At 51.3% G+C, this 13,956-nt stretch overlaps 1 protein-coding gene across 11 annotated transcripts in view; it reads left to right on the top strand.

Moving 5' to 3' along the window:
• Positions 1–13,766, top strand: part of KIF1B (kinesin family member 1B) — a 109,869-nt gene extending 96,103 nt beyond the window's left edge. For 4 of the 11 annotated variants that reach the window (XM_078869803.1, XM_078869805.1, XM_078869802.1 and 1 more), the window contains 15 exons: positions 542–608; positions 1,386–1,470; positions 2,593–2,701; positions 3,115–3,141; positions 3,521–3,635; positions 4,113–4,246; positions 4,660–4,721; positions 5,689–5,834; positions 6,277–6,585; positions 7,290–7,361; positions 7,486–7,610; positions 8,148–8,312; positions 8,515–8,707; positions 9,740–9,858; positions 10,582–13,766. In XM_078869803.1, coding sequence (XP_078725929.1) covers positions 542–608; positions 1,386–1,470; positions 2,593–2,701; positions 3,115–3,141; positions 3,521–3,635; positions 4,113–4,246; positions 4,660–4,721; positions 5,689–5,834; positions 6,277–6,585; positions 7,290–7,361; positions 7,486–7,610; positions 8,148–8,312; positions 8,515–8,707; positions 9,740–9,858; positions 10,582–10,624 — 1,771 coding nt within the window. In that variant the 3' untranslated portion in view covers positions 10,625–13,766. The remainder of the gene's footprint in view (positions 1–541; positions 609–1,385; positions 1,471–2,592; positions 2,702–3,114; positions 3,142–3,520; positions 3,636–4,112; positions 4,247–4,659; positions 4,722–5,688; positions 5,835–6,276; positions 6,586–7,289; positions 7,362–7,485; positions 7,611–8,147; positions 8,313–8,514; positions 8,708–9,739; positions 9,859–10,581) is intronic. The other 7 variants (XM_078869808.1, XM_078869807.1, XM_078869810.1 and 4 more) reach the window with 3 other exon arrangements.
• Positions 13,767–13,956: the final 190 nt, after the last annotated feature.

The raw sequence follows: 13,956 nt of genomic DNA, 5'->3' as shown, positions 1-13,956 counted from the left end.
ATTCCTGTTCACAGTAGTATTTGGCTTGGCAGTGCCAGCTTCCTCTTCAGCATTTACTGGGGACGATGGCTTCAAAAACGTGGTTAATAACAAAAAAATACAGTGCACAAAGAAGCGTGGAGAAATGCAGGATTTAAAGACAGACCACCTGCATTAGAGAAGATACGTCGATTAAGAACATCTAACAAACCGCAGGACGCATTGCAGCTATAAGGGATGATGGACGATGGTCAGTGGCAGCCAAGGAAAACATCTCGGGATAGTGAGAGGTTGTGGTGACTTCAGGAGACCTTAATCCCTTGCTGGATTTACCACGGCTGATGGTAATGATGATGATGATGATAGGTTCAGAGACAATTATGTTTCAGTTGTAGCTCTGGTTGATTCAGTGTTCCCCGGAGTCAGAAGCAGTCTGTACCCTTGAGCAGAATGCGAGGCCCCGTGTTTGGCGAGTTTGAGAGCACAGTGTCTGCGAGGAGCTGCCGTGACGGACGGCTGCGGTACGAGCGATGGTCATCGACGCTCCCTCTTGTGTGTGCAGGTACATCCCCGCATTGGTGGACCACAGCAGTGGGATCCCCTGCCATGGAGTCTACCTGCTCCACCAGGTGAGCGTCGCGCTGCTCAATCACCTCACCGACGCTATCGCGGAAGCGCTCGCGCAGATTTCAACGCTGCAGCAGCCTAACCTGTCTGGTGAATCCACCCACTCGTGTGTCTGTGTAACGACTCTCGATTAATCATTTAAATCTGTTTAGACCCTCGTGCATGAAATTGTGCGTGTAATAATTGACTGTTTGCTGTTGGCATGCAAATCATATGCCAATGTTATATTTTGACCATTTGAGTCGATGAGACGGTACAAACCAGACAACAAACCAGAGGCAATGTATTGAGGTAGTCCAAACAGAACGCAAAGACGTACATCCTTGACATAAATTGTGGCAACTCGACAAGCTGCCAAGGGGTGATTTATTACATGGCCACTAACGAGGGTACCGGACTCGGAATTAAATATAAGTTCACCGTGACGCACGCTGCCTGACACTTTAGGAATTTTCCAATATGCTGAGAAATCCACCAGTCAGCATCCACTCAATGGGAAGCCGGTTTTCCCTGCTATGATCTTAATTTCCCTCCATCTTTTTGTAAACACAGGCTTAGGGCCTTGACCTTCTCTGCAAAGTGTCTGCATTCTTACCTCTCCATTTCTTTTTCCTCTCTACCTTGAGAGACTCCTATCCGTTACTCCCTTCTCTCAACGCACACGTCCGTCTGTTTTGATTAGCTATTATTATTGTGTAAAATCTGTTGTAGCCGATCGAATGCTACGGTGCGGCAGGATCGTATTAATGACCACATGCCACCCCCCCTCGCGCCACCAGGGCATCCAGAGGCGCATCGTGGTGACCATCATCCACGAGACGGAGAGTGAGGTGCAGTGGAAGGAGGTGCGCGAGCTCGTCGTCGGTGAGTCGGGGAAGCTGGCACTCCTCTTGCTAACTAGCGCCCTGAACACCTGGAACGCCATTGCTTCAGAAGCGGCGGCCCTGGTTACTCTCCTGTCTCATCACAGTGTGATGGCGAGCCGTCGATTCTGTGTGGTGCTATTGTACAATTGTTGTCTGTTTACACACCTGTGCAAAAATCACCTAAAATCTATATTTCCTTTTATGTTTCTTAATTTTACAAAAAATGTATATAAAAGTAAGTGTGTTTGGACAGTCTTTTTAATGTATTTTGTAACACGTTGTTTTTGCTGGTTTCTTTATGCTGTGTCGTGGCACTTCTTTTATGCTTTAGCCTTTGTCCTTGTGGGGACCCAGGTCACTCTCAGGCAGAGGTCGCAAACGGGTTTTGATTCCTTACCCGTACCCGGCCGCACCAGGGTCGCAATCAGGTACCCGTACTCTACCCGATACCCGGCTACCCGTACCCGGCCGGGTATCGGGTAGGGTACGGGTACCCGATTGCGACCTCTGGGATGAAGCCATGTTGCAGGCGCGGGTGGGTTGATTCTAGGAACTTGAATTGTGAGAAGAGACAAGACGTTGGGAAAAGAGTGACAAACGGTTACTCACCAGTGACTCACGGCCCACCCGTACCCGTACCCGGCCGCACCAGGGTCGCAAACGGGTACCCGTACCCGGCCGGGTACGGGTAGCCGGGTATCGGGTAGGGTACGGGTATCGGGTACCCGATTGCGACCTCTGCCCTCAGGTCACTCTTGCAAATGAGACTCCTCTATCCTGGACTCTGGAGATCTCACCTGGTGGTTACACAAAGTGCACTTCAATGGTGCACGCTCATCACACCTGAGTACTGCGATTCAGTCATTGTTTAGATGAGAGACGGCGTGGAGGTGAGAGCGCTTGGCTCACGAGCAGGAAGGTTGGAATGGAACAAACTCCGGCCTGGTTTGGCAAGACAGCGTCCGTAGGGGGTTTTCTCCAGTCGTCACGAGCACATGCCGGCACTTGCTAGAAAAACACGTGCTTGCTATTGTGTGGAGTGACAGAGGGAAGGGGTCCCTGTGTCGCAGTCGGCTGTGCTTGAGGACGTGCGTGCGCGCGTTGCGTGTGCGGTGGTCAGGTCGTATCCGCACGTCGCCCGAGTTCGAGGAGAGCGCCGCCACAGACCCCGGGATTCTGTCCCTGAACATCCTCTCCTCCCAGTACATCTCCCCCGCTGGGGACGACAGGTGCGTCCGCACCCGACCACGTGCACCCACACGCCTGCCAATCTCCCATGAGCCTTTGCTCCCACACTCCTCCTGTGCTGTGTGCATCCAACAAAACTCAGAGCTGCTGACAATTTGAGCAGTGTCTGGGTGAATGCCTTTCACTTGGAGTTTTTTTTTACTCTACTTTGTTGGGGAAAAAGTGCACACGTATCTAATAGATATACTGTAAAAATACTGTTATACAAATTGTTTATTTTTTTAAAGAATATATTGCAGGGCACATGTTAATGTCATCTTGGGCACAGAAGTGTTACACACGGTGTTATGTAATGCGCGGAGTCTTTTGTTTTACGCTTTGCATTTTTTGGTGTTTTTATGTTTTGTTTTCCATCGCAAGGATGGTACTAACGTTTGTGTTTAATTTCTTGCAGGCAATGTCTTGATTCCGACATGCCTAGGTATTGTGCTGTCGTGCGTCTTACGCAATTCATGTTGCAAGCTTCCCGCAAGCACTTGCATTTCAAGTTCGCTTCATACTTTGCTTCTATAGTTTGCATTTGGTTTTGCTGCCGTGTTCGTATTTTATTAAAGGTACGCTTCGCAAAAACTTTGTTCGCGCCAAATCTTAGGCCGCATCAGCAGCAGCGGCAGTACATGTGTAGGAGCAGTACGGGTAAAATAAAATTAGGTCTGAAGGAATCCAGACACGTCATGTTGTGCCATCCACACCATCACGCGGCACACCACGGCACACTAACACCTGCGGCCGCTCTGCTCGGTGCCGACTCGTCGGACGGCCGGCCGTCTTGCTGACCGCGTCGTTCCCCGCTACCGCAGGACGTTCTTTCGCTTCGAGGCCGTGTGGGACAGCTCGCTCCACAACTCGCTGCAGCTGAACCGTGTCACTCCCTATGGGGAGAAGATCTACATGACCCTGTCAGCCTACCTGGAGGTGAGGGGTCTGGGGCCTGGAGAGCAGCATCCTTGGGCACAGTTGACTCGCAAGAAACAGCATTGGTCCACAGCTGTGTGAATGTTGATTCAGGGCTTCATGGCAAACACATGTATGAAGCTGTAGTATATAATGCTGCTTTACGATTTTAATGAACAAAGTAAATAGAGTAAAAGTTATATTTATATTTTCCCAATACAGTACTCAAATGGGTGTTGAATGCAATGTCTCCTTTGGCAACCCTAAACCAGAAGTGGAAATTCCATCTTTTTATGTTGCAGGCCAAGTCTTTCCATACGAATCCTGTCTCTAGTAATAACCTGGAGGCCTATTGCAAACCCAATGAAAATTACATCATCATCGAGGGTCTGAATTGATCACTGTGTGCATGCGTGTGTGTATTTGTGCATGCGTGCGTGTATTTGTGCGTGTGTGCGTGCGTGTTTGTGCACGTGTGTGGGTGCATTCCTCTCGAAGATGGAAAACTGCTCGCAGCCGGCTGTGATCACGAAGGACTTCTGCATGGTGTTCTACGCCCGTGATGCCAAGATCACGCCACCGCGCTCCCTGCGCAGCCTCTTCGGCAGTGGGTACAGCCGCTCGCCTGACTGGTGAGAGAGCGTTGGCGAGTACTTACCAAGAGGCACAGGTCCCCTTCGTAACCAAACACAATCACCGATTCACTCCAATCACACAATCACCGGTGGTCAGTCGCCTCCTCATCACTTCACAGATGTTGTGGATTCTGTCTCCTTCAATCTGTGTTCAACCAGCACACTGCAGACCACAACAACACAATCACTCACCTACCCATCTACCCACTCACTCACCTGCTCACCACCACACTGCAGGTCACAATTCTTATTTCTGCTTCTTCCCTCGTACTGCTCAGCCACTGTGTTAAATACATAATTATTGCTGTACACAACACTCGGCAAGCAGGGCAGTTGTTTTGCCGTGAACTCTGCGTCATAATTTATAAAGACTCTAAAATTCTGTGTCGTTGTTTGTTTCTTTTTGACAGTAACCGAGTCACTGGGCTGTACGAGCTGAGCCTCTGCAGACAGGCTGACAATGGCAGCCCAGGTGAGCGATACTGCGCGGGCAGATCCTTCCCAGCCACACTGCGAGTGTGGTGCATCGTGCCGCAGTAAGCGGCCGAGGCATTTGCGCTGTTTGATTTTTTCCGGACTGATCATGAAGTCCCATGCCGAACGACCTCGCATTGTTCACCCACGAGTTAAGCAGATCACTTTGATTTTATTTGACAGCAATATTTGGAAGCTCATAGGGTCAAGTTGTCTAACAATTAGAAAATGTGTAGGCAAGGCAGGTGGTGCAGCTGGCACCACAGTTCCGTTGGTTTGGTGGTACTGAACTTGTGGCACCCTTTCCTGATTTTATGAGTTAAAGGATCAGATGCCTCTCATGTTGCATCCAAATAATAATTCCTTTTTATACGGACAAGGTTTGAGATAGTGTAATATTAAATGATGACCTGATGATGATGAATCTCCATCATGAAGGGGCGACAGCTGCACTCCCTGCTACCCCCCCCCCCACCATGAATCTGCATAGGACAGCCAGCAGGAGTCACTGGGGTAAGTGGGGCAAGGCTTGGAGAGAGGGAGTCAGGTCAGGATTGGACTGGGCTGTAGACCTATCAGGCAATCACCTGGCAGGCCGGTCTTGTAGCTGGGCCACCACCCACTCAGCCCACTGGGGCCGTGATGCGGTTCAGCGGTCGAGCGTCCGCTGCTTGTTGTAGATGTTCGCGGTTTCACTCCGCCAGGCCGCCCTGGTTATCGCTGCGGATGTGTTATGGGCAACATTGTGGAAATTTGAAAAATTACTTATTAATCACTTAATTGTGAAACACATCAATCGTTGTTTCCCTCCTGAAAAAACTGAAGCACCTTCCTGAAGAGGAGTCGAGACCCCATTGAGGCTTTTCTGCGTAACTTACTTGAGCTCCGGCATTAGCTCACGGAGGCCCAGTTTGACTTGGGGGGGGCTGCTGCGCCGTCGTGACGTGGCTCGCGCATCCACGCAGGCATGCAGAGGCGGAGGCGGCGCGTGCTGGACACGTCGGTGGCATACGTGCGCGGGGAGGAGAACCTCTCGGGCTGGAGGCCGCGGAGCGACAGCCTCATCCTGGACCACCAGTGGGAGCTGCAGCGCCTGAGCCACCTGGAGGAGGTGCGCAGTGCCGACCGCCCTCCATCCCTGCCGTCAATAATATGTTCATTATTATAGTACTTTACAGGCCTCCAGTCAGTCTGCCGTGTTGGTGGTGGGCGCTATTTGACCATACTTCACCGTGCTGGTCAGCGTGGGTTGGAGAAGGCAGCTTGCAGCACTGATTTATGTATTTAATTATAATTTCTTCTACGATGTAATTATTTTCGAAAGTCTGTGTGTCGTGTATTCTGCATTTCATCTGAATTTGTAATCACAACGTGAAGGCACCTCTGCCTGTGGGTGACATTAGAGACTCAAGAGCTCAGATGTCAGATTTAAAGTATCAAGCGTCACTAACCACACACACAGACCGTGGCAACTACGCGCGACACTTCACTCGTCCAAACCCGCGCTCTCGCGTTCCGAGTCCCTGAGCCCCGCCGCGTGCCGCCGTGCGCAGGTGGAGAAGACGCGTCACTTCCTGCTGCTGCGTGAGCGCCTGGAGGGCGGCGCCCACAAGCCTCAGGCGGCTGCGGGGGGCGCCGTGGCGGCCGGTGGCTGCGACTCGTTCCTGTCGTCGTCTTCGTCCCCCCTCTCGGCCTCAGCCGGGATGATGAGCTCGTCTACCAGCTGCTCGTCGCACATCTCGTCGTCGGCAGAGGAGGCCGCCACGCCCTCGCTGGACACGCCCACGCCCAGCGAGAGCAGCGGCTACGCCTCGCCGCTAACGCAGACGCTGCTGGAGCGCGAGAAGCAGCTCGCCGCCAAGGTGGCGCCGCGCGCGGCCCCCCGTCACCCCCGTCACCCCCGTCACCCCCGTCACCCCCCTCACCCCCGTCACCCCCCTCACCCCCGTCACCCCCGTCACCCCCGTCACCCCCGTCACCCCCGTCACCCCCGTCACCCCCGTCACCCCCCCTCACCCGGGCCCGGTCGCCCCCAAGTCGGCCTCTCGCCGACGTGCAGCGGTGGATCCAAGGGGCGGACGATGGGGGCGATCGCCCCCTTGAAACACTCGTCGTTGATAATTAGAGAGAAAATAAATAAACCAATGTCGGGACCTGTTTAAAAAGGTTCAAATTTCATGACCACAGCCCTTGGTGATGCGAGCGCTGCGCAGCCGGAGGAGAAGCACGAGAAAGAGATCCACGAGCCGGGCGGCATTCCACCCCTGGCTGCTGTGTGCGCTACCTAACGAGAATTAGCATCGCAGCTCTCTTAATATTTATTTCCCATGATGCTTCATGCCCGAGATACCTTTAACCTGCGCAAAATACAAAAGCGCCTTCAGATGCGTTTAGTTTGTTTCACGATTGCTTTTACACGTGACTCACATAGCACCAGATGTGTAGGTTAAGCAAAAGTTTATACACAATTTATGCTGCATGAATATGATATAGACAGATTGCTGAATGAGACGACACAAGCATAATCGTAAGCAATGCCTCTTTATCTTCTATGTGTGCATTCCAGTGTCTGCGAATTCTGACCCACACCTTCAACCGAGAGTTCAGCCAGGTGTTCAACAGTGTCAGTGATAACAAGGTGAGACCAGCTGACCCTCACGAGCCTCGCTTCACAAGCTTGCTCGTTGTCGCGAGCACGCCCTCGTTGCCTCCCCCTCCCGGCATTGACGCCGGATTTCCACCGCCCCCCCACCCCACCATAGCTGTCGGAGACGGCGTCCACCCTTACGCGGGACCTCTCCATCTCGGACATCAGCAGCACGACCATCACCCCCTCCTCCACCTGCCCTTCCCTGGCCGACACGCGCTACAGCTCCATGGACCAGCGGTGAGCACCGCACCATGGCCCGGCACCGCCGATAGCCCGCGACGTCTCCAGCCGTGAGAGCCGGGCGGCCGAGCGTCCTTGCCACGGCTCGAGCTGCCTCGCAATCACCTTCGGCGAGCGTGTCTTCACGTTGACGAGTCGTTGACCGGCACTGGAGCGAACGGTTTGCAAATCCTGGTTGGTGGCTGACTCAACCCATTATCCATCCAGGGTCGGTAAAATGGTTTCTCCTTTTTTGTGAGAAAGTCAGCAGTGGATTTCCAATAGCTAATGTATCCGCTTCCATAGGAAGGTTGAATTTCCACAACTGGCGTAGGGCTTCCTGCGTAATCACGGTCATTAGGGTCTCCATTGGAAAACGGGTGATATGTCACAATGGCTTCATACTTGATTAAATAAAGAACCTTTTAACCCAAGTAACATGGTAACTATTTTAATTAGTATTCAAGCATATTGTTTAACGCCATTGGGTTGCTGTTTGTTATGACGCAGAGTAATTTTCTGCTGCTCCTGCTGCTGCTGCTGCTGCTTCTGCAGGACCCCGGAAGCGGTGTCGCGCACGCCCAGCCCGTCCCCGGACACCGAGGTGGCTCCCAGCCTCGTGTTGCCGGCCCCGCACCGCGTCGGTCGCTCCCCCAGCAAGCCGAACCTCGACAAGACCATCGCCAAGTTTGTGCCGGACATCGAGGAGATACGAGCCAGGTCTCCACCGCAACCATCGCCCCCTTCGCTAAAAACCTCAAGTGATCTGTGATCGGGAATAACTTAACTTACGTATCAAAGACTTGCGTACAAAGCATGAACTCTGTGTCTAAGCACACTGGAGCCTGTGCAGAGAAAGATTCCCTTTTCCAGATTACCCCTGAGCTAACGCCACCCAATGTTGTCGTCTGCCCCTTCCCAGTCCCGTCGTGTCCAAGAAGGGCTACCTGCACTTCCTGGAGCCGCAGACCAACTCGTGGCTGAAGCGCTTTGTGGCCGTGCGCCGGCCCTACGCCTACATCTACAACAGCGACAAGGACCCCGTGGAGAGGGGCGTCCTCAACCTGTCCAACGCGCAGGTGGAGTACAGCGAGGACCAGCAGGCCATGCTCAAGGTGAGCGGCCAACGGCACGGCGCCAGCGCAATGACGCACCTGACTCGGGGCGCAGTGGGCGATGTACGGGGCGGTGACACGTTGAGGTGTAATACTCCGCTTTAAATTGATGATGGATCTTGTGACGTGATGGGGCGATGAATGCCTTCCCTGAGAGAAATTCGGGCAAGGCTCAGGGAGGCAGGCTAAGGCCAGGATAGGACTGGGCCCTTTACCGGGACACCAGGCATTTGCCTGGCAAATGGCACAAAGATTTGTCGCAATGTTCAAGAGTCTCATCGTACCGTTGTGTCATATGCATTGTCACACCATGACGGTGCAGAAACAACCGGTATTTTTTTTATTGGAATCTGTGTTTTCCAAAAACCGGCTCTGGTCCACTAGTAGAGATGAGCACTGCACAGTGTTGCAGAATGGGTATTAAAACTTTGACCCATAGTCTTTGATAATATTTATTTGCCAAAATCATTTTCAATTATTGTTTCATTATTCTAGATCGTTGTGGTGGAACCCAGAGAGAGCCCATGCCTGTGGTGTGATAACACAATGGTTGTATAAAATTAATTCACAACCTCACTTGCTGTACTGCTAAACTCATGGCCCCCACACAACCCAGCGGGTGGGTTTGGAAATATCACAAGTCTGCATGATTCACTGACCCAGGCCTCCGATAGCCCTGGATTTTATGCACGCGTCACTACGTCTGCCATGGGACAGGCTGAGCCAATCTGGCCTTAATTTGTATGTGCTGCTGCTATAATATTAATCTTCATGGTGTGGGATTTTTCTGTGAATGTTTACTCGATGAATGGGGGTTACCTGTTGAATCTCTCCGTTGCACGGATAGTGTTGGCCGAGTATCCCGGTGTCTAGCCTTGTGGGCGTCTCCCAGCAGCTCTGAGGAGAGAGAGAGAGCGATTCCCCTGGCCGTCGTGAATAATTTCGAGTCCGTGGAAGAAGTGCCAGTTGCCGCGGGAAACTGATTCTTGCCCCTTTTCCCCACGGCGGCGATGGTGGCGCCCGTCGGTGCAGACGGCGAACACATTTGCGGTGTGCACGCAGCACCGCGGCCTGCTACTGCAGGCGTGCAACGACAAGGAGATGCAGGACTGGCTCTACGCCTTCAACCCGCTCCTGGCCGGCACCATCCGGTGAGGGCCCCCCCTGCCACCGCAGCCTGCACGGCAGATTACACTCGGAATATCTCCACGATGCCCTTGCCCGTGCAGCCAAACTTCCGTTCGTCTGCAGACTCGGAGATGAGGGCATTGTTTATGCCCTTGTCTATGCTAGAGAGCCTCGATGAGTCTCGAGGTTATCTCTCAGAGGATCCTGCATTGAGATGAGTGTCCAGTTTCTTTAATGAAACTCACAAATGTGAATAGATAACACTGAATAACCCTTACAGCTGGGTCGGCAGTAGTAACCTTGCTGTTCTGTCATCTGATGTACGCTTTGTAGCCCTGCAGTGTGAGATTGCAGAGCACATGATGATGATGTCCGTGCGGTGCGCTCCCCTGCCTCTAGCACACCAGGAGAGCTCGTTACTATTAAAGGCCATGGTCGGTCAGGGATAAACTGGTCTAGAATTAGTTACAACTTGCAAAATTAAGTGAACAGGTGTAGTCATGTTTTTACTTGCACTGATTTCATCACAGATACCAAAATACAACTGAAAACTGAGCCCTCACCCTTGGCTCACGTGAATAAAGTTATTTTTTTTACAATTAACAAATGTTTTCTGAGTGAGCAGTAGCAGGTCTATATTTTCATGGCAGAATCTGAGTTTGCGTAACAATATCTGGGGGTGATAGCCCAGCGTGTCTCTTCTCCTGATGACTGTGTGCTCCTCCGTCCGTGAGCGTGTTCTACAGATCCAAGCAGTCAAGAGGCCAAGGGCTCCAGCTGAGACTCTGAGTTGCGACCGAACGACGGGAAAAACAAATGGAGAAAAAACTCAGTCTGCCGACCACCATTCCTACCACTCCGCACTAAACTCGGATCACTTTATTTTCTATTTATTTGTTCTTTTGCAGCAAAGTCATTTGCTTGCGGTCAGTGTATAAAAGCCCACTTCGGAAGTCTGGTCGTTTATGCAGACTGTGTTTGTATATAGCAAATTGTAATCGTTTTAAATTTTCATGTATTTATTTGATTTATCCTCCTTTTGGCTGTGGTCCCTTAGCGCCTTCCCCGCTGTGTCCCTTTACCCCGGACTCCCTTTGACCGTGCGCGCTCGGCTGTGGGATTGAAACCGGACGCTTTGCTCTCGACCCCCGCCGTGTTCTGTTCCGTGCCCCCGTGTCGCCTCCACGCGTGACGTTCTCTGCTTGTGGTGTCACACTCTGCCCGAGTGAGCAGCTGTAAGGTAATGCTTGTAACAGGGGCTTGGCTGCTCTCCCCCATCACGCTTACCAACGCGCCTCTCGCAGACTTCTGCACGGAGAGGTTCTCGGGCCGCAGCAGTCGCGAGGTCTCAATTCTGGCTCCGAGACTTGGGCTTGGGCCGCAGCATCGTTGCTGCTGCTGAGTTCTGATGCGTCCAACCATTCCCCTAAAGTGGAAACCTTCAGAATTTATGAAATCATGACGTGTGACGTGCACCATTGATCTGTTGTAGAGATTCGAGCTTCCTGGAAGGAGCTGAATCACACACGGATGGGGGGGGGGGGGGTGCCGGTCGCCTGATGGCTTCATGTTATTAAAAACGCAACGTGCGGATATCGCACAGCTACGTCTAACGTTCCGCAACCACCACCTGCCTATTGTTATCATTCCTGGAAGCTGAAATATACAGTATCACAGTATCATACGTAGTCGACCTGTATCACTCCGCAAAGTATTAGACTAAAATACGGATAATAAACAACTTAGCTTTAAATTGCGCTATTAATACACTTACGGCTTTGTGGGTGATATTTTGTAAAGCTGTATTACCTTCTGATAAGATGACATGTTGATAACATTTAAAAACCTGCTATACAGATTCTGGGGCTCCACAGACATATAATGCAGGTTCCCAGATGCTGCGCCATTCTCTAGGGATGGGTCGGGAGGATCTCCAATGGCTCTTCAGTTCACCTTATCATCGCAGCCAAACTCTGCACATTGCAGAATCTCCGTAGCTACGTATAACTGGCTACCATCATGCACATTTTTATATTGGTTTAAATGTTGTGTTTTATGCTTGTTTATTGTGTTAAGAAAATTACTGTACTTATTCATAACTGGTAGTTGTGTATTGAGATGTTATTTATGCAAAGAGGAGAGCTGCTTTACTGTAGGGGTGGGGCAGGGAAGGCATCTGTGAAATCGTGTAATTTATATCTCAGGCTGGCAATGGTAATTGCCTCTCGCTGCCCACTGCACTGGCTTGCTGGTAAAATGTCACAGGGTTAACACCGGCCTAAAACACAAGTCTGCATCTTCGCAGCGTATCGATGTTGACGCTATATCCGAATAAATATGAACGGAGTTGATGGCTGTGCCATGGCCCAGCGTGTGCTTTAGGCCACAATACCTCCAGTGCATGGCACACACACACACACACGAGTCTCTGCTTGTGTGCATTGGCTGACATTAGCCAAGGCGCTTGTCACCGTGTCTAGGTATAGGTCATGTCTTGGGCCAATCAACCTTTAGTGCATGACTTTTACGCGTGTTTGTGAATTTGTTGTTAAAGGTAAACCGAAACCCATGGATAAAAGCAACTGAAATGCATGTACAGCATCATCCGGCTTAGGAAGAACATGTGCAAGTTATTGTGGTGGTAAATGTTGAAGGCACCTGCAGTAATGTTGGAGTAAACATGGAAACCTTCGTACACACACGCGTGCTGCTGCGTTCTAACCCTGCGATGTGGTATAACGAAGGGTGTGATCGCAGCTGATTTACTCTACAGGCAAATCGATCAGAACTTTCACTTGGCGCCTCATCGAGCCCCGGAAGCAAGCAAAGAGGAGACTCATCCGGCAGTCTGATAAGTTCTGTGGATCGGCAGCGCTCCGAACGACGCACTGTTCGATCTGGGACTCGACGGACCGCAACGCGAGTGCAACGTTTAACTTCTACACCCCTCGCCCTTTAGGTTCGGCAGTTTCACTCGAGTCTAACTGTGCTTAAGTCACAACCGGGGAGTTCCGTTTGGGGGGAGGGGGGATGCCTTAACGATTGCTGCACAGGGCCCTGCACATCCACGGCGGCGAGCTGAAGTGCGTCAATTGTAATCATATCTGTATTCACGTGTTTGAGAATATGTAGCACTTTTTACATTTCAGGTAAGCCCTGATGTTATTCCATTATTCACGTAACGATTCGGACATATCCACATTGCGCCAGGTTCACACGCTCTCCGGCTGAACTCGTGTCCTCGTGTGTACATAAATGAATATCAAGAATGCCTGTTGTGTGTGGTTGTCGAGCTTTTGGGTGAGGGTGTGCGCACCGCAGGTGGCTTAGGTCGAGAAGGTGCAGCAGCAGCAGCATTGCTCTGCTGCCTCCGTGCTGCTTGCTCAGATGTGAAGTGATGTAGTCGTATCCCATGCAGTAGGTAGTAGCCATTTGGTTAAAACACACTCGGCCCCATTTCCTCCCTCGCCAGAGTGGGGGGGGGGGATAATGGAAACCCGTGCAAAGTTGACAGTGTTGTGGCCGTAACTTGGTTTTATTTTCCGTGTTCTTCCTTGGTTTAACCTTACGTTATTTTTATTTGTGCTTCCAAAAAAATGCTTATGCAGCACCACTGATATTTAGATGGATGTGAACGTCATTAGGAGTTGATGGGTGGGTGGTAGCCTGGAGTGGCTCGTGTCCAGCAGTAACCGCAGCAGCAGCAGCACCTGTCCTTTCTGCCGCCTCACCTGGTGTCTGTATAGCCAGTCCGTGTGTTGTACGCTGTCTTGTAGTGACGGATACTGACCTTGTCACATGACCTTGTCACCAAACTTAAAAAAGTCATGTGCTGGAAATGATCAGCGAGAAAATAAACCTTGTGGTTCTTGTGTAACGCAGAACACCGGTCTGTGGGAGTCACTTAATTGTTTGTATAATTGTACCATTTATCGGAGTGATAAAAAAAGACATTCCATTGAGATCCATGGCTTTGTTTTATATGGATCTGACTGTTTCGCACGTGCGAGAAACCAAGTGTCTGGAAAGCCACTCACGATGAGGGGAGAACGCTCGTACTTTGCACAGGTGGCTTGAAAGCTACTTCCTGTGGCACCAGATTGCCCTACAAATCCATATCT

Source organism: Lampetra fluviatilis, chromosome 28 (genome assembly GCF_964198595.1).
Source record: "Lampetra fluviatilis chromosome 28, kcLamFluv1.1, whole genome shotgun sequence".
Taxonomy (NCBI): domain Eukaryota; kingdom Metazoa; phylum Chordata; class Hyperoartia; order Petromyzontiformes; family Petromyzontidae; genus Lampetra; species Lampetra fluviatilis.
Note: the sequence above shows the minus strand (reverse complement) of the source record. Positions and strands in the feature narration are given on the sequence as shown.